This window comes from Scyliorhinus torazame, chromosome 29, assembly GCF_047496885.1.
Source record: "Scyliorhinus torazame isolate Kashiwa2021f chromosome 29, sScyTor2.1, whole genome shotgun sequence".
In the NCBI taxonomy this organism is placed as follows: Eukaryota; Metazoa; Chordata; class Chondrichthyes; order Carcharhiniformes; family Scyliorhinidae; genus Scyliorhinus; species Scyliorhinus torazame.
The window spans coordinates 41,597,222-41,616,515 of NC_092735.1; the positions used below are offsets into that span (position 1 = coordinate 41,597,222).

Below are 19,294 nucleotides of genomic sequence, written 5' to 3' on the forward strand. Positions count from 1 at the left end.
GTAAAGATATTCCAGCATTATAGTTACTCCAGCATTAAAGTTACTCCAGCATTAAAGATACTCCAGCATTAAAGATATTCCAGCATTAAAGTTACTCCAGCATTAAAGATACTCCAGCATTAAAGTTACTCCAGCATTATTAAAGTTACTCCAGCATTAAAGTTACTCCAGCATTAAAGTTACTCCAGCATTAAAGATATTCCAGCATTAAAGTTACTCCAGCATTAAAGTTACTCCAGCATTAAAGATACTCCAGCATTAAAGTTACTCCAGCATTAAAGTTACTCCAGCGTTAAGTTACTACAGCATTAAAGTTCCTCCAGCATTAAAGTTACTCCAGCATTAAAGTTACTCCAGAATTAAAGTTATTCTAGCATTAAAGTTACTCCAGCATTAAAGATATTCCAGCATTAAAGTTACTCCAGCATTAAAGTTACTCCAGCATTAAAGATACTCCAGCATTAAAGATATTCCAGCATTAAAGTTACTCCAGCATTAAAGATACTCCAGCATTAAAGTTACTCCAGCATTAAAGTTACTCCAGCATTATTAAAGTTACTCTAGAATTAAAGTTACTCCAGCATTTAAGTTCCTCCAGCAGTAAAGTTACTCTGGCATTAAAGTTACTCCAGCATTAAAGTTCCTCCAGCATTAAAGATACTCCTGCATTAAAGTTACTCCAGCGTTAAGTTACTCCAGCATTAAAGTTCCTCTAGCATTAAAGTTACTGCAGCATTAAAGTTACTCCAGAATTAAAGTTATTCTAGCAATAAAGTTACTCCAGCATTAAAGATATTCCAGCATTAAAGTTACTCCAGCATTAAAGTTACTCCAGCATTAAAGATACTCCAGCATTAAAGATATTCCAGCATTAAAGTTACTCCAGCATTAAAGATACTCCAGCATTAAAGTTACTCCAGCATTATTAAAGTTACTCCAGCATTAAAGTTACTCCAGCATTAAAGTTACTCCAGCATTAAAGATACTCCAGCATTAAAGATATTCCAGCATTAAAGTTACTCCAGCATTAAAGTTACTCCAGCATTAAAGATACTCCAGCATTAAAGATACTCCAGCATTAAAGATATTCCAGCATTAAAGTTACTCCAGCATTAAAGTTACTCCAGCATTAAAGATACTCCAGCATCAAAGATACTCCAGCATTAAAGTTGCTCCAGCATTATTAAAGTTACTCTAGCATTAAAGTTACTCCAGCATTAAAGTTACTCCAGCATTATAGTTACTCCAACGTTAAGTTACTCCAGCATTATAGTTACTCCAGCGTTAAGTTACTCCAGCATTAAAGTTACTCCAGCATTATAGTTACTCCAGCATTAAAGTTACTCCAACATTAATCCAGAGGATGCTTTTCCTGATGGCAGCCAACTGGGTTAGGAGGTTGAGAGAAGGTCATCTCACTGCCAGGGACGGAGCGCCAGATTGTGGAGGTCAGTCAGCTGTGAAGGTCAGTCAGATTGTGGTCAGTCAGGTGTGAAGGTCAGGTTGTGGTCAGTCAGATTGTGGTCAGTCAGGTTGTGGAGGTCAGTCAGGTTGTGGTCAATCAGGTTGTGGTCAATCAGGTTGTGGTCAGTCAGGTTGTGGTCAGTCAGGTTGTGAAGGTCAGTTTGTGGTCAGTCAGGTTGTGGAGGTCAGGTTGTGGTCAGTCAGGTTGTGGTCAGTCAGGTTGTGGTCAGTCAGGTTGTGAAGGTCAGGTTGTGGTCAGTCAGGTTGTGAAGGTCAGGTTGTGGTCTGTCAGGTTGTGGTCAGTCAGGTTGTGGTCAGTCAGGTTGTGGTCAGTCAGGTTGTGGTCAGTCAGGTGTGAAGGTCAGTTTGTGGAGGTCAGTCAGGTTGTGGTCAATTAGGTTGTGAAGGTCAGGTTGTGGTCAGTCAGGTTGTGGTCAGTCAGGTTGTGGTCAGTCAGGTTGTGAAGGTCAGGTTGTGGTCAGTCAGGTTGTGGTCAGCCAGGTTGTGGTTAGTCTGGTTGTGGAGGTCAGGTTGTGGTCAGTCAGGTTGTGGTCAGTCAGGTTGTGGTCAGTCAGGTTGTGGTCAGTCAGGTTGTGAAGGTCAGGTTGTGGTCAGTCAGGTTGTGGTCAGTCAGGTTGTGGTCAGTCAGGTTGTGGTCAGTCAGGTTGTGGAGGTCAGGTTGTGGTCAGACAGGTTGTGAAGGTCAGTTTGTGGTCAGTCAGGTTGTGGAGGTCAGGTTGTGGTCAGTCAGGTTGTGGTCAGTCAGGTTGTGGTCAGTCAGGTTGTGGTCAGTCAGGTTGTGAAGGTCAGTCAGGTGTGAAGGTCAGGTTGTGGTCAGCCAGGTTGTGGTCAGTCAGGTTGTGGTCAGTCAGGTTGTGGTCAGTCAGGTTGTGGTCAGTCAGGTTGTGGAGGTCAGTCAGGTGTGAAGGTCAGGTTGTGGTCAGCCAGGTTGTGGTCAGTCAGGTTGTGGAGGTCAGTCAGGTGTGAAGGTCAGTTTGTGGTCAGTCTGGTTGTGGTCAGTCAGGTTGTGGAGGTCAGTCAGGTGTGAAGGTCAGGTTGTGGTCAGCCAGGTTGTGGTCAGTCAGGTTGTGGTCAGTCAGGTTGTGGTCAGTCAGGTTGTGGTCAGTCAGGTGTGAAGGTCAGGTTGTGAAGGTCAGGTTGTGGTCAGTCAGGTTGTGGTCAGTCAGGTTGTGGTCAGTCAGGTTGTGGTCAGTCAGGTTGTGGTCAATCAGGTTGTGGTCAATCAGGTTGTGGTCAGTCAGGTTGTGGTCAGTCAGTTTGTGGTCAGTCAGGTTGTGGTCAGTCAGGTTGTGGTCAGTCAGGTTGTGGTCAGTCAGGTTGTGGTCAGTCAGGTTGTGGTCAGTCAGGTTGTGAAGGTCAGGTTGTGGTCAGTCAGGTTGTGGTCAGTCAGGTTGTGGTCAGTCAGGTTGTGGTCAGTCAGGTTGTGGTCAGTCAGGTTGTGGTCAGCCAGGTTGTGGTCAGTCAGGTTGTGGTCAGTCAGGTTGTGGTCAGTCAGGTTGTGGTCAGCCAGGTTGTGGTCAGTCAGGTTGTGGTCAGTCAGGTTGTGGTCAGTCAGGTTGTGGTCAGTCAGGTTGTGAAGGTCAGGTTGTGGTCAGTCAGGTTGTGGTCAGTCAGGTTGTGAAGGTCAGGTTGTGGTCAGTCAGGTTGTGGTCAGTCAGGTTGTGAAGGTCAGTTTGTGGTCAGTCAAGTTGTGGTCAGTCAGGTTGTGGTCAGTCAGGTTGTGAAAGTCAGTTTGTGGTCAGTCAGGTTGTGGTCAGTCAGGTTGTGGTCAGTCAGGTTGTGGTCAGTCAGGTTGTGGTCAATCAGGTTGTGGTCAATCAGGTTGTGGTCAATCAGGTTGTGGTCAGTCAGTTTGTGGTCAGTCAGGTTGTGGTCAGTCAGGTTGTGGTCAATCAGGTTGTGGTCAGTCAGGTTGTGGTCAGTCAGGTTGTGGTCAGTCAGGTTGTGGTCAATCAGGTTGTGGTCAGTCAGGTTGTGGTCAGTCAGGTTGTGGTCAGTCAGGTTGTGGTCAATCAGGTTGTGGTCAATCAGGTTGTGGTCAGTCAGGTTGTGGTCAGTCAGGTTGTGGTCAGTCAGGTTGTGGTCAGTCAGGTTGTGGTCAGTCAGGTTGTGGTCAGTCAGGTTGTGGAGGTCAGTCAGGTTATGGTCAGTCAGTTTGTGGTCAGTCAGGTTGTGGTCAGTCAGGTTGTGGTCAGTCAGGTTGTGGAGGTCAGGTTGTGGTCAGTCAGGTTGTGGTCAGTCAGGTTGTGGTCAGTCAGGTTGTGGTTAGTCAGGTTGTGGAGGTCAGTCAGGTTGTGGTCAGTCAGGTGTGAAGGTCAGTTTGTGGTCAGTCAGGTTGTGGTCAGTCAGGTTGTGAAGGTCAGGTTGTGGTCAGTCAGGTGTGAAGGTCAGGTTGTGGTCAGTCAGGTTGTGGTCAGTCAGGTGTGAAGGTCAGTTTGTGGTCAGTCTGGTTGTGGTCAGTCAGGTTGTGAAGGTCAGGTTGTGGTCAGTCAGGTTGTGGTCAGTCAGGTTGTGGTCAGTCAGGTTGTGGTCAGTCAGGTTGTGGTCAGTCAGGTTGTGGAGGTCAGTTTGTGGTCAGTCTGGTTGTGGTCAGTCAGGTTGTGAAGGTCAGGTTCTGGTCAGTCAGGTTGTGGTTAGTCAGGTTGTGGAGGTCAGTCAGGTTGTGGTCAGTCAGGTGTGAAGGTCAGTTTGTGGTCAGTCTGGTTGTGGTCAGTCAGGTTGTGAAGGTCAGGTTGTGGTCAGTCAGGTTGTGGTCAGTCAGGTTGTGGAGGTCAGTCAGGTTGTGGTCAGTCAGGTTGTGGAGGTCAGGTTGAGGTCAGTCAGGTTGTGGTCAGTCAGGTTGTGGTCAGTCAGGTTGTGGTCAGTCAGGTTGTGGTCAGTCAGGTTGTGGTCAGTCAGGTTGTGGAGGTCAGTCAGGTTGTGGTCAGTCAGGTTGTGGTCAGTCAGGTTGTGGTCAATCAGGTTGTGGAGGTCAGTCAGGTTGTGGTCAGTCAGGTTGTGAAGGTCAGGTTGTGGTCAATCAGGTTGTGGTCAGTCAGGTTGTGGTCAATCAGGTTGTGGAGGTCAGTCAGGTTGTGGTCAGTCAGGTTGTGGTCAGCCAGGTTGTGGTCAGTCAGGTTGTGAAGGTCAGGTTGTGGTCAATCAGGTTGTGGAGGTCAGTCAGGTTGTGGTCAGTCAGGTTGTGAAGGTCAGGTTGTGGTCAATCAGGTTGTGGTCAGTCAGGTTGTGGTCAATCAGGTTGTGGAGGTCAGTCAGGTTGTGGTCAGTCAGGTTGTGGTCAGCCAGGTTGTGGTCAGTCAGGTTGTGAAGGTCAGGTTGTGGTCAATCAGGTTGTGGTCAGTCAGGTTGTGGAGGTCAGTCAGGTTGTGGTCAGTCAGGTTGTGGTCAGTCAGGTTGTGGAGGTCAGGTTGTGGTCAGTCAGGTTGTGGTCAGTCAGGTTGTGGTCAGTCAGGTTGTGGTCAATCAGGTTGTGGTCAGTCAGGTTGTGGAGGTCAGGTTGTGGTCAGTCAGGTTGTGGTCAGTCAGGTTGTGGTCAGACAGGTTGTGGTCAGACAGGTTGTGGTCAGTCAGGTTGTGAAGGTCAGGTTGTGGTCAGTCAGGTGTGAAGGTCAGTTTGTGGTCAGTCAGGTGTGAAGGTCAGTTTGTGGTCAGTCAGGTTGTGGTCAGACAGGTTGTGGTCAGTCAGGTTGTGGTCAGACAGGTTGTGGTCAGTCAGGTTGTGAAGGTCAGGTTGTGGTCAGTCAGGTGTGAAGGTCAGTTTGTGGTCAGTCAGGTGTGAAGGTCAGTTTGTGGTCAGTCAGTTTGTGGTCAGACAGGTTGTGGTCAGACAGGTTGTGGTCAGACAGGTTGTGGTCAGTCAGGTTGTGAAGGTCAGGTTGTGGTCAGTCAGGTGTGAAGGTCAGTTTGTGGTCAGTCAGGTGTGAAGGTCAGTTTGTGGTCAGTCAGGTTGTGGTCAGACAGGTTGTGGTCAGTCAGGTTGTGGTCAGACAGGTTGTGGTCAGACAGGTTGTGGTCAGTCAGGTTGTGAAGGTCAGGTTGTGGTCAGTCAGGTGTGAAGGTCAGTTTGTGGTCAGTCAGGTTGTGGTCAGTCAGGTTGTGGTCAGTCAGGTTGTGGTCAGACAGGTTGTGGTCAGTCAGGTTGTGGTCAGTCAGGTTGTGAAGGTCAGTTTGTGGTCAGTCTGGTTGTGGTCAGTTAGGTTGTGAAGGTCAGGTTGTGGTCAGTCAGGTTGTGGTCAGTCAGGTTGTGGTCAGTCAGGTTGTGGTCAGTCAGGTTGTGGTCAGTCAGGTTGTGGTCAGTCAGGTTGTGGAGGTCAGTCAGGTTGTGGTCAGTCAGGTTGTGGTCAGTCAGGTTGTGGTCAGTCAGGTTGTGGAGGTCAGTCAGGTTGTGGTCAGTCAGGTTGTGGTCAGTCAGGTTGTGGTCAGTCAGGTTGTGGAGGTCAGTCAGGTTGTGGTCAGTCAGGTTGTGGTCAGTCAGGTTGTGGTCAGTCAGGTTGTGGTCAGCCAGGTTGTGGAGGTCAGTCAGGTTGTGGTCAGTCAAGTTGTGGTCAGTCAGGTTGTGGTCAGCCAGGTTGTGGTCAGTCAGGTTGTGGTCAGTCAGGTTGTGGTTAGTCAGGTTGTGGAGGTCAGGTTGTGGTCAGCCAGGTTGTGGTCAGTCAGGTTGTGGTCAGCCAGGTTGTGGTCAGTCAGGTTGTGGTCAGTCAGGTTGTGGTCAGTCAGGTTGTGGTCAGTCAGGTTGTGGAGGTCAGTCAGGTTGTGGTCAGTCAGGTTGTGGTCAGTCAGGTTGTGGTCAGTCAGGTTGTGGTCAGTCAGGTTGTGGAGGTCAGTCAGGTTGTGGTCAGTCAGGTTGTGGTCAGTTAGGTTGTGGAGGTCAGTCAAGTTGTGGTCAGTCAGGTTGTGAAGGTCAGGTTGTGGTCAGTCAGGTTGTGGTTAGTCAGGTTGTGGTCAGTCAGGTTGTGGTCAGACAGGTTGTGGTCAGTCAGGTTGTGGTTAGTCAGGTTGTGGTCAGTCAGGTTGTGGTCAGTCAGGTTGTGGAGGTCAGTCAGGTTGTGGTCAGTCAGGTTGTGGTCAGTTAGGTTGTGAAGGTCAGGTTGTGAAGGTCAGGTTGTGGTCAGTCAGGTTGTGGTCAGTCAGGTTGTGGTCAGTCAGGTTGTGGTCAGTCAGGTTGTGGTCAGTTAGGTTGTGAAGGTCAGGTTGTGGTCAGTCAGGTTGTGGTCAGTCAGGTTGTGGTCAGTTAGGTTGTGAAGGTCAGGTTGTGGTCAATCAGGTTGTGGTCAAACAGGTTGTGGTCAGTTAGGTTGTGGTCAGTCAGGTTGTGGTCAGTCAGGTTGTGGTCAGTCAGGTTGTGGTCAGTCAGGTTGTGGTCAGTCAGGTTGTGGAGGTCAGGTTGTGGTCAGCCAGGTTGTGGTCAGTCAGGTTGTGGTCAGCCAGGTTGTGGTCAGTCAGGTTGTGGTCACTCAGGTTGTGGTCAGTTAGGTTGTGGTCAGTCAGGTTGTGGTCAGTCAGGTTGTGGTCAGTCAGGTTGTGAAGGTCAGGTTGTGGTCAGTTAGGTTGTGAAGGTCAGGTTGTGGTCAGTCAGGTTGTGGTCAGTCAGGTTGTGGTCAGTCAGGTTGTGGTCAGTCAGGTTGTGGAGGTCAGCCAGGTTGTGAAGGTCAGGTTGTGGTCAGTCAGGTTGTGGTCAGTCAGGTTGTGGTCAGTCAGGTTGTGGTCAGTCAGGTTGTGGAGGTCAGTCAGGTTGTGAAGGTCAGGTTGTGGTCAGTCAGGTTGTGGTCAGTCAGGTTGTGGTCAGTCAGGTTGTGAAGGTCAGGTTGTGGTCAGTCAGGTTGTGGTCAGTTAGGTTGTGGTCAGTCAGGTTGTGGTCAGTCAGGTTGTGGAGGTCAGCCAGGTTGTGAAGGTCAGGTTGTGGTCAGTCAGGTTGTGGTCAGTCAGGTTGTGGTCAGTCAGGTTGTGGTCAATCAGGTTGTGAAGGTCAGGTTGTGGTCTGTCAGGTTGTGGTCAGTCAGGTTGTGGTCAGTCAGGTTGTGGTCAGTCAGGTTGTGGTCAGTCAGGTTGTGGTCAGTCAGGTTGTGGTCAGTTAGGTTGTGAAGGTCAGGTTGTGGTCAATTAGGTTGTGGTCAGTCAGGTTGTGGTCAGTCAGGTTGTGGAGGTCAGGTTGTGGTCAGTCAGGTTGTGGTCAGTCAGGTTGTGGTCAATTAGGTTGTGAAGGTCAGGTTGTGGTCAGTCAGGTTGTGGTCAGTCAGGTTGTGGTCAGTCAGGTTGTGAAGGTCAGTTTGTGGTCAGTCAGGTTGTGGTCAGTCAGGTTGTGGTCAGTCAGGTTGTGAAGGTCAGTTTGTGGTCAGTCAGGTTGTGGTCAGTCAGGTTGTGGTCAGTCAGGTTGTGGTCAGTCAGGTTGTGGTCAGTCAGGTTGTGGTGGTCAGTCAGGTTGTGGTCAGTTAGGTTGTGGTCAGTCAGGTTGTGGTCAGTTAGGTTGTGAAGGTCAGGTTGTGGTCATCCAGGTTGTGGTCAGTCAGGTTGTGGTCAGTTAGGTTGTGAAGGTCAGGTTGTGGTCATCCAGGTTGTGGTCAGTCAGGTTGTGGTCAGTTAGGTTGTGAAGGTCAGGTTGTGGTCAGTCAGGTTGTGGTCATCCAGGTTGTGGTCAGTCAGGTTGTGGTCAGTTAGGTTGTGAAGGTCAGGTTGTGGTCAGTCAGGTTGTGGTCAATTAGGTTGTGAAGGTCAGGTTGTGGTCAGTCAGGTTGTGAAGGTCAGGTTGTGGTCAGTCAGGTTGTGGTCAGTCAGGTTGTGGTCAGTCAGGTTGTGGAGGTCAGTCAGGTTGTGGTCAGTTAGGTTGTGAAGGTCAGGTTGTGGTCAGTCAGGTTGTGGTCAGTCAGGTTGTGGTCAGTCAGGTTGTGGTCAGTCAGGTTGTGAAGGTCAGGTTGTGGTCAGTCAGGTTGTGGTCAGTCAGGTTGTGGTCAGTCAGGTTGTGGTCAGTCAGGTTGTGGTCAGTCAGGTTGTGGTCAGTCAGGTTGTGGTCAGTCAGGTTGTGGTCTGTCAGGTAGTGGAGGTCAGTCAGGTTGTGGTCAGTCAGGTTGTGGTCAGTCAGGTTGTGGTCAGTCAGGTTGTGGTCTGTCAGGTTGTGGTCAGTCAGGTTGTGAAGGTCAGGTTGTGGTCAGTCAGGTTGTGGAGGTCAGGTTGTGGTCAGTCAGGTTGTGGTCAGTCAGGTTGTGGTCAGTCAGGTTGTGGTCAGTCAGGTTGTGGTCTGTCAGGTAGTGGAGGTCAGTCAGGTTGTGGTCAGTCAGGTTGTGGTCAGTCAGGTTGTGGTCAGTCAGGTTGTGGTCTGTCAGGTTGTGGTCAGTCAGGTTGTGGTCAGTCAGGTTGTGGTCAGTCAGGTTGTGGTCAGTCAGGTTGTGGTCAATCAGGTTGTGGTCAGTCAGGTTGTGGTCAGTCAGGTTGTGGTCAGTCAGGTTGTGGTCTGTCAGGTTGTGGAGGTCAGTCAGGTTGTGGTCAGTCAGGTTGTGGTCAGTCAGGTTGTGGTCAGTCAGGTTGTGGTCAGTCAGGTTGTGAAGGTCAGGTTGTGGTCAGTCAGGTTGTGGTCAGTTAGGTTGTGAAGGTCAGGTTGTGGTCAGTCAGGTTGTGGTCAGTCAGGTTGTGGTCAGTCAGGTTGTGGTCAGTTAGGTTGTGGTCAGCCAGGTTGTGGTCAGTCAGGTTGTGGTCAGCCAGGTTGTGGTCTGTCAGGTTGTGGTCAGTCAGGTTGTGGTCAGTCAGGTTGTGAAGGTCAGGTTGTGGTCAGTCAGGTTGTGGTCAGTCAGGTTGTGGAGGTCAGTCAGGTTGTGGTCAATCAGGTTGTGGTCAGTCAGGTTGTGGTCAGTCAGGTTGTGGTCAGCCAGGTTGTGGTCAGTCAGGTTGTGGTCAGCCAGGTTGTGGTCAGTCAGGTTGTGGTCAGCCAGGTTGTGGTCAGTCAGGTTGTGGTCAGTCAGGTTGTGGTCAGCCAGGTTGTGGTCAGTCAGGTTGTGGTCAGCCAGGTTGTGGAGGTCAGTCTGGTTGTGGTCAGTCAGGTTGTGGTCAGTCAGGTTGTGGTCAGTCAGGTTGTGGAGGTCAGTCAGGTTGTGGTCAGTCAGGTTGTGGTCAGCCAGGTTGTGGTCAGTCAGGTTGTGGTCAGTCAGGTTGTGGTCAGTCAGGTTGTGGAGGTCAGGTTGTGGTCAGTCAGGTTGTGGTCAGTCAGGTTGTGGAGGTCAGTCAGGTTGTGGTCAGTCAGGTTGTGGTCAGTCAGGTTGTGGTCAGTCTGGTTGTGGTCAGTCAGGTTGTGGTCAGTCAGGTTGTGGTCTGTCAGGTTGTGGTCAGTCAGGTTGTGGTCAGTCAGGTTGTGGTCAGTCAGGTTGTGGTCTGTCAGGTTGTGGTCAGTCAGGTTGTGGTCTGTCAGGTTGTGGTCAGTCAGGTTGTGGTCAGTCAGGTTGTGGTCAGTCAGGTTGTGGTCAGTCAGGTTGTGGTCAGTCAGGTTGTGGTCAGTCAGGTTGTGGTCAGTCAGGTTGTGGTCAGCCAGGTTGTGAAGGTCAGGTTGTGGTCAGTCAGGTTGTGGTCAGTCAGGTTGTGAAGGTCAGGTTGTGGTCAGTCAGGTTGTGGTCAGTCAGGTTGTGGTCAGTCAGGTTGTGGTCAGTCAGGTTGTGGTCAGTCAGGTTGTGGTCAGTCAGGTTGTGGTCAATCAGGTTGTGAAGGTCAGGTTGTGGTCAGTCAGGTTGTGGTCAGTCAGGTTGTGGTCAGTCAGGTTGTGGTCAGTCAGGTTGTGGTCAGTCAGGTTGTGGTCAGTCAGGTTGTGAAGGTCAGGTTGTGGTCAGTCAGGTTGTGGTCAGTCAGGTTGTGGTCAGTCAGGTTGTGGTCAGTCAGGTTGTGAAGGTCAGGTTGTGGTCAGTCAGGTTGTGGTCAGTCAGGTTGTGGTCAGTCAGGTTGTGGTCAGCCAGGTTGTGGTCAGTCAGGTTGTGGTCAGTCAGGTTGTGGTCAGCCAGGTTGTGGAGGTCAGTCAGGTTGTGGTCAGTCAGGTTGTGGTCAGTCAGGTTGTGGTCAGTCAGGTTGTGGTCAGCCAGGTTGTGGTCAGTCAGGTTGTGGTCAGCCAGGTTGTGGTCAGTCAGGTTGTGGAGGTCAGTCAGGTTGTGGTCAGTCAGGTTGTGGTCAGTCAGGTTGTGGTCAGTCAGGTTGTGGTCAGTCAGGTTGTGGAGGTCAGTCAGGTTGTGGTCAGTCAGGTTGTGGTCAGTCAGGTTGTGGTCTGTCAGGTTGTGGAGGTCAGTCTGGTTGTGGTCAGTCAGGTTGTGGTCAGTCAGGTTGTGAAGGTCAGGTTGTGGTCAGTCAGGTTGTGGTCAGTTAGGTTGTGGAGGTCAGTCTGGTTGTGGTCAGTCAGGTTGTGGTCAGTCAGGTTGTGGTCAGTCAGGTTGTGGTCAGTTAGGTTGTGAAGGTCAGGTTGTGGTCAGTCAGGTTGTGGTCAGTCAGGTTGTGGTCAGCCAGGTTGTGGAGGTCAGTCAGGTTGTGGTCAGTTAGGTTGTGAAGGTCAGGTTGTGGTCAGTCAGGTTGTGGTCAGTCAGGTTGTGGTCAGTCAGGTTGTGGTCAGTCAGGTTGTGAAGGTCAGGTTGTGGTCAGTCAGGTTGTGGTCAGTCAGGTTGTGAAGGTCAGGTTGTGGTCAGTCAGGTTGTGGTCAGTCAGGTTGTGGTCAGTCAGGTTGTGGTCAGTCAGGTTGTGGTCAGTCAGGTTGTGGTCAGTCAGGTTGTGGTCAGTCAGGTTGTGAAGGTCAGGTTGTGGTCAGTCAGGTTGTGGTCAGTCAGGTTGTGGTCAGTCAGGTTGTGGTCAGTCAGGTTGTGGTCAGTCAGGTTGTGGTCAGTCAGGTTGTGAAGGTCAGGTTGTGGTCAGTCAGGTTGTGGTCAGTCAGGTTGTGGTCAGTCAGGTTGTGGTCAGTCAGGTTGTGGTCAGTCAGGTTGTGGTCAGTCAGGTTGTGGTCAGTCAGGTTGTGGAGGTCAGTCAGGTTGTGGTCAGTTAGGTTGTGAAGGTCAGGTTGTGGTCAGTCAGGTTGTGGTCAGTCAGGTTGTGGTCAGTCAGGTTGTGGAGGTCAGGTTGTGGTCAGTCAGGTTGTGGTCAGTCAGGTTGTGGTCAGCCAGGTTGTGGTCACTCAGGTGTGAAGGTCAGGTTGTGGTCAGCCAGGTTGTGGTCAGCCAGGTTGTGGTCTGTCAGGTTGTGGTCAGCCAGGTTGTGGTCAGTCAGGTGTGAAGGTCAGGTTGTGGTCAGCCAGGTTGTGGTCAGCCAGGTTGTGGTTAGTCAGGTTGTGGTCAGTCAGGTTGTGGTCAGCCAGGTTGTGGTCACTCAGGTGTGAAGGTCAGGTTGTGGTCAGCCAGGTTGTGGTCAGCCAGGTTGTGGTCTGTCAGGTTGTGGTCAGCCAGGTTGTGGTCAGTCAGGTGTGAAGGTCAGGTTGTGGTCAGCCAGGTTGTGGTCAGCCAGGTTGTGGTCACTCAGGTGTGAAGGTCAGGTTGTGGTCAGCCAGGTTGTGGTCAGTCAGGTTGTGGTCAGTCAGGTTGTGGAGGTCAGTCAGGTTGTGGTCAGTTAGGTTGTGAAGGTCAGGTTGTGGTCAGTCAGGTTGTGGTCAGTCAGATTGTGGTCAGCCAGGTTGTGGTCACTCAGGTGTGAAGGTCAGGTTGTGGTCAGCCAGGTTGTGGTCAGCCAGGTTGTGGTCTGTCAGGTTGTGGTCAGCCAGGTTGTGGTCAGTCAGGTGTGAAGGTCAGTCAGGTGGGAAAGGCTAGGAGGTCGGGAAGATGGGAGAAGCTGGGCTGATGTGGAGGGGTCCAGTGTGCGAACCCACGCTACAGGTGAGATGGCCAGAGAGACCTGAGACCGTGGGTTCAGAGTCTGCTGAGAAGGTCAGGGTTTGGAAAGTTCTAGATTAGTGGGAGTGCCCTTATCGTAAGGGTGTTGAGAATTGTGGCAACAATTTGGGATCCACGGTCACTGTGAGGGAAAGAGGGTCTCTGCGAGGGTCACAGGTCACTGTGAGGGAAGGAGGGTCACTGTGAGGGCCACATGGTCAATGTGAGGGAACGAGGGTCATTGTGAGGGTCACAGGGTCACTGTGAGGGACACTGCTAAGGTTGAAAGAATTCTCAGAGTACAGGCAGTAATTTACAAAACGGCAGTTATACAATTGAACTTGGATGTTAAAAGACTAGATTGTGGAAGGAAGGATATCTGGTCGGAAAATAGTTTATTTCTTCAATAAGTTGTTTTATGGGCTGTTTAAATGATTTAATATTTTGTCACTCTTTTGGCAGAATCTGGTGTACTGGAGAACTCGGCAGTGTCACTCTCAGCAGACCCCACACAAGATTAACACTTTGGAGTTTGAGTGCTCGCATGTGAAATGAGTAATGTTTGAAAAAGGAACGGCCCAACCCCATTGTGATTATTCTCCCAGATTCAAAGGTTTGAATTTTGCTGATGTGCCACCCTGCCCGAGCCCGGCCACCCGGGTATCCCTCCAATAAAGTAAAGCAAAGAAGTTGAACCTTTCTCTCGTCTTTCTCTCTTTGCCTCTGTGTTGAAGTAACTTGTTAACCACAGTTTTAAAATTATAAGAAGTCTCACGTCAGTCCAACGCTGCCATCTCCACATTAAAACTATAACCCAGGCCTGATGTCAACCCAGACAGAGAAGCAAGGAATTTGCAGGAAGACCCTTGACACAACTTAGTTCAAAGTGGAGGAAAGAATTCAAGCAGCTGATTGTTCTGAATGAATCCTGAGCCCAGGTTGACGCTGCATCCAAACGTCTGTTCCATTTCTTGAAATATTAACTGGCATTTACGGATGTTAATCTCAACTGTATCTTTTATCGTTTTGTTGCCTTGGTTTGCAATGTAATATCCTCGAATTACCTTTCCTGCATCATCAATTTTGTGAGGGCCACGATGAATCCAGCACGGGTTTTAAGGATACAAAGAAATAACATTTATTTACAATAACATATACATTACAACAGCAGCAACCTCACTTGCTGCTTACTCCTTCCTGCTGGTTCCAAACTGTCCAGCATTATTTATACAGGGACTCTGCTAATGGTTTCTCCGCACCCCATCATTGGGGGAGCTCATACTCCCACAGGATTGTGGGATTGTCATTAGTCCCCAGCCAATGGTAAGCAGGCAGGTTATAACAACCAACAATCACATAAACCTTGAGAAAATCATTGCTGATATTCAAGCTCCATGGATCTGGGCGCCGGTTGAACAGCGGGAAAGGCCAAAATCAGTTTGCGGTCGGACCAGCCCACTCCCGACGCCAAGTTCCAGATCCCACCCAAACATGGTGAGCATACCATTAACCTACAGTGGCATTAATTTCCATCTCATCAGCGAGATTGAAGTTGAATGTAATGGCCTCCCAGGAATTAACCGGTTCCCCAGCGAGAAATCATGCGGGCGCCGTTTAGTCCACCTTTTTAAACCGTGAAGCTGATGCAATGGCCGGTGTGGAAGTCGGGTCATTTCCATTTCCCGGTCTGCATCTCAAGGGAACTGGATCTTCTGCCCCAGTGCTGGGGGTGGTGGGGGACACACACCCATCAGGGGGTTGGGCTTGGTCGGGGAGCTGAATGGTTCCAGGCCTGGAATCGCCCCCGGGCAGGGGGGAGAGGGGCTTTTCGTCCATGAGGCCTTCAAGCCTCCGTTAAATATTGTGGAGACCCATAACAGGGGCAACTTCACCTGCTCCCTGTCTGCCCTACCAAAACCTTCCAGGACAGAGCCCTGTTCTTGGTTCTATGCTGAAGGTCATGTTAACTCCCTTTGACTGTGAGCAGCCTCTAGCTTCACAGTTAAAGGCTGTGAATAATGAATTGGCCTTCTTAGTTGTGAGAGCACTTCACAGCTGCAGGATGTGTTTGCTGCTTGCTCCTGCCGGTGGCTGCAGATGCCTGGAGGCTGCTGTTGCTGTTTCTGTAGCGAAAGAAGGACAATTTTTTCTAAGATACCTGGGTCCTGGAACACCGGGATCAGGGGGAGATATGAGTCCAGAATACAATCCGGTTTGAAACAAGAAGACGCTGCAGGGCCTGGTGCATGGGCCACCTGATGACACCGTTGAAGAAATGCTTTCTCAGATTACTGATATTTTATTGCGGGTGTGGTGAGTGCTGCGTGTAACTGGCACATCACCGCGGGTTAAACACGCTGGAAGTCAGGGAGTGCTGCGTGTAACTGGCACATCACCGCGGGTTAAACACGCTGGAAGTCAGGGAGTGCTGCGTGTAACTGGCACATCACCGCGGGTTAAACACACTGGAACTCAGGGAGTGCTGCGTGTAACCCAACTTCACCCTGAGCGCCGGTGGAATTTGCGGATGCTAGGATTAGGTTGCGGTGAGATTGGGATATGTGGGTCGGGCCTACACAGCTGCAGTTCCTGGACGGAGAATGGCTCTGATACAGGGAACAAGTCACGCATTGATTTTTCATAGAATAGAATTTACAGTGCAGAAGGAGGCCATTCGGCCCATCGAGTCTGCACCGGCTCTTGGAAAGAGCACCCTAACCAAGGTCAACACCTCCACCCTATCCCCATAACCCAGTAACCCTACCCAACACTAAGGGCAATTTTGGACACTAAGGGCAATTTATCATGGGCAATCCACCTAACCTGCACATCTTTGGACTGTGGGAGGAAACCGGAGCACCCGGAGGAAACCCACGCACACACGGGGAGGATGTGCAGACTCCGCACAGGCAGTGACCCAAGCCGGAATCGAACCTGGGACCCTGGAGCTGTGAAGCAATTGTGCTATCCACAATGCTACTGTGAAATGATGGACAGATCATTTCTACAACAAGGTTCTGACATGATAACACGTTCTCAGGCTTATCCTTTTCTGTTGAGGAACATGCGAGGGTGAGACCATGGGCATCATTCTCCGACCCCCCAGCGGGTCGGAGAATGGCTGTTCGCTGTCGTGAATCCCGCCCCCGCCGGTTGCCGAAGTCTCCGGTACCGCGCCGGTTGGTGGTCCCCCCCGCTCGATTCTCCGGCCCGGATGGGCCGAAGTCCTGCCGATAAATTGCCTGTCCCGCCGGCGTAAGTTAGAGTACCTATTTACCGGCGGGACAAGGCGGCGTGGGCGGGCCCTGGGGTCCTGGGGGGGGGCGCGGGGCGATCTGACCCCGGGAGGTGCCCCCACGGTGGCCTGGCCCGCGAGCGGGGCCCACCGATCCGCGGGCGGGCCTGTGCCGTGGGGGCACTCTTTCCCTTCCGCCTCCGCCACGGTCTCCACCATGGCGGAGGTGGAAGAGACTCTCCCCACTGCGCATGCGCGGGAAACTGTCAGCGGCCGCTGACGCTCCCGCGCATGCGCCGCCCCGACATGTCATTTCCGTGCCAGCTGGCGGGGCAACAAACGCCATTTCCGCCAGCTGGCGGGGCGGAAATCCCTCCGGCGCCGGCCTAGCCCCTCAATATTGGGGCTAGGCCGCCAAAGATGCGGAGCATTCCGCACCTTTGGGCCGGCGGTAAGCCCGTCTGATTGACACCGTTTTTGGCGCCAGTCGGCGGACATCCCGCCGTTGGGGGAGAGTTTCGCCCCATGTCTCAGAGGATGATTATTGCAACAGATTTCGGGGCCTCAGTCTGCATATACACTGATCCAGTGTGCATATACATTGTCCGAGTCTGCATATATACCATTCCAGTCCACATGTACACTGCCCCAGTCTGCATATACAATACCCAGTCTGCATATGCAGTGCCCCAGTCTGCATATACACCATTCCAGTCCACATGTGCACTGCCCCTGTCTGCATATACACTGCCCCAGTCTGCATATACACCATTCCAGTCCACATGTGCACTGCCCCTGTCTGCATATACACTGCCCCAGTCTGCATATACATCATTCCAGTCCACATGTACACTGTCCCAGTCTGCATTTACACTGCCCCAGTCTGCATATACACTGCCCCAGTTGGCATATACACTGCCCCAGTCTGCATATACACTGCCCCAGTCTGCATATACACCATTACAGTCCACATATACACTGCTCTGGTCTGCATATACACTGCCCCAGTCTGCATATACACCATTCCAGTCCACATGTACACTGCCCCAGTCTGCATATACACTGCCCAAGTCTGCATATACACTGCCCCAGTCTGCATATACACTGCCCCAGTCTGCATATACACCATTCCAGTCCACATATACACTGCTCTGGTCTGCATATACACTGCCCAGGTCTGCATATACACCATTCCAGTTCAAATGTACATTGCCCCAGTCTGTAGTTTGCATATACACCATCCCAGTGTGCATGTAGACATCCAGTCTCTGTATTCACTACCCCAGTCAGAAAATACACACTCCCAATCTACATGTATGCTGCCTCAATTCGCTTGTTCACTGACCCATTCTGCATGTACACTGCCCCGGTCTGTCTGTGTACTGTTCCAACCTGTATATACCAGGTCCCAGTTTTTGTGTTCACTGTGCCACTAGACAATCCTGGAGAAATCATCAGAGCCCAAGATTCTGACAATAAGAAACCTGCAATTTAAACCATGGGCCGGGATTCTCTGATCCAGAGGCAAAGTGTTGACGCCGTCGTTAACGCTATCGCGTTTCCCGGCGCAGTCAACATGGCCTCAGGAGCAGCAATTCTGACCCCAACTGGGAGCCAGCACAGTACGAGAGCGACCCCCCCCCCCCCGCTCCAGGTGCCGACCCGGCGTCAGACGGGCGTCACGGGTCTGTCCATGCGCAGTGGCACCGGCACCAACACACGCATGCGCAGTGGCACCGGCACCAACACACGCATGCGCAGTGGCACCGGCACCAACACACGCATGCGCAGTGGCACCGGCACCAACACACGCATGCGCAGTGGCACCGGCACCAACACACGCATGCGCAGTGGCACCGGCACCAACACACGCATGCGCAGTGGCACCGGCACCAACACACGCATGCGCAGTGGCACCGGCACCAACACACGCATGCGCAGTGGCACCGGCACCAACACACGCATGCGCAGTGGCACCGGCACCAACACACGCATGCGCAGTGGCACCGGCACCAACACACGCATGCGCAGTGGCACCGGCACCAACACACGCATGCGCAGTGGCACCGGCACCAACACACGCATGCGCAGTGGCACCGGCACCAACACACGCATGCGCAGTGGCACCGGCACCAACACACGCATGCGCAGTGGCACCGGCACCAACACACGCATGCGCAGTGGCACCGGCACCAACACACGCATGCGCAGTGGCACTGGCACCAACACACGCATGCGCAGTGGCTCCCTTCTCCGCACCAGCCCCGACGCAACATGGCGCAGGGCTACAGAGGCTGCTGCGGAACAAAGGAGGCCCCCAGCCCGAGAGGCCGGCCCGCCGATCGGTAGGCCCCGATCGCGGGCCAGGCCACAGTGGAGCCCCCCCCCCCGGGGTCGGACACCCCTTCCCCCCTCCCCACCAGACCGCTCCGGATCCATTTACGCTGAGGTCCCGCCGGGTCCGACCAGGTTGGAATGGTGCCGGTGGGACTCTGGTTTTTCTGTCTGGGCGGTTGCCGTGTCCCGGCCCGAAAATCACCGGGGAGGCCGCGTACAGCAGCCCTCGACCGCCGCCACGCCAACCGCGCCAGCACCAATGGCACGATTCTTCGCTCTGCGGAGCGCCGTGGCGGATTCGTGCGGCCCCCCGGGGATTCTCCGACCCTGCGCGGGCTTGGAGAATCTCGCCCCTGGACTATCTGGAGACAGTGGGGCACTGAGTCACGGGAATATTTTCATCGACAAACATTATTCACATCACTTGGATACAAGATGAAATCGAACAAAAGGTTCTGGGCTGGATCCTCCGTCCTGCTGCTCCCGTTTTCCGGCCCGGCGCGCCCCCACTGGCAGTGGGATTCTCCGACCCTCTGCGCCGAAATCGCACACGACGCAGGGGCGGAGAATGGGGTCTCAGACCTGCGATCGGTTCTGACGCTGGGACGCGATTCCCCGCGGACCAGAGAAGCCCCACCAGCCGCATGCGCGCGTCGATGCGCCGTTGGAAGAGGCCCCGCGGCGATTCTCCGCGATCGACCGATCAAGTTCCCGCTGACTTCTGCTGGCGGGGTTCCAACCTGGTTCCACCTGGCGGGAGCTCAGACTCACGGCTGCGCTGTTCGTCCTGGTGGGGAATTCAGACTCCGGGGGGAGGGGGTCATCCATGACGGCCAGGCCCTCGATTGGGGGCTTCCGCGCTGGCCCGCTGTGTGGCTCCACCACGTTGCGTGGGGGCTGGCACGAAAACGGCCTCCGCGGGCACGTGCGGACCCGCGACCAGATGTGCAGGGCCCCGTATCAGCGGCAGGAACTGCAGGGCCCACGCCGGGGCACTGGTTTCCCTCTTGAAACTGGAGAATCACTCCGGACTTTTTGAAAAAAGTCTGGAGTGATTCGCGCCTATTTACTGGCGGGTGTGGGGACATAGCCCCATTTTCGGAGAATCCCGACCTCCATCGCGGCAGCCGGCCAATGTTGTGGCCACATTCACACCGTCGGGAATTCTGTGAGCGTGAATGCATTGCCGGCGAAGGGGAGGATCCCACCCCCTATGTAATAAACTAAATTAACCCCTAACCTCAGAGCATCTGCTCCATTTGCCCAAACGGCCTTTTGCATTTTGTCCTTTCTTTCTCAATGTTTTATTCTTAATTTGTTTTAAATTGTTAAAGCCTCTTTGATTCTATGTCAGTTCCTCAGATCCACTAAGGTTTGTAAAACTGTCATTATGTTTAATAAGTTAGCAGAATCTTGTCTTGTACTCTGA

At 52.4% G+C, this 19,294-nt stretch overlaps 1 protein-coding gene across 1 annotated transcript in view; it reads left to right on the top strand.

Annotated features, from left to right (window-relative positions):
• LOC140403802 (galanin peptides-like) overlaps positions 1-12,988 on the top strand; it is a 32,486-nt gene extending 19,498 nt beyond the window's left edge. The window contains exon 6 of the mRNA XM_072491961.1: positions 12,756-12,988. Coding sequence (XP_072348062.1) covers positions 12,756-12,814 — 59 coding nt within the window. The 3' untranslated portion in view covers positions 12,815-12,988. The remainder of the gene's footprint in view (positions 1-12,755) is intronic.
• The last annotated feature ends 6,306 nt before the right edge of the window (positions 12,989-19,294 follow it).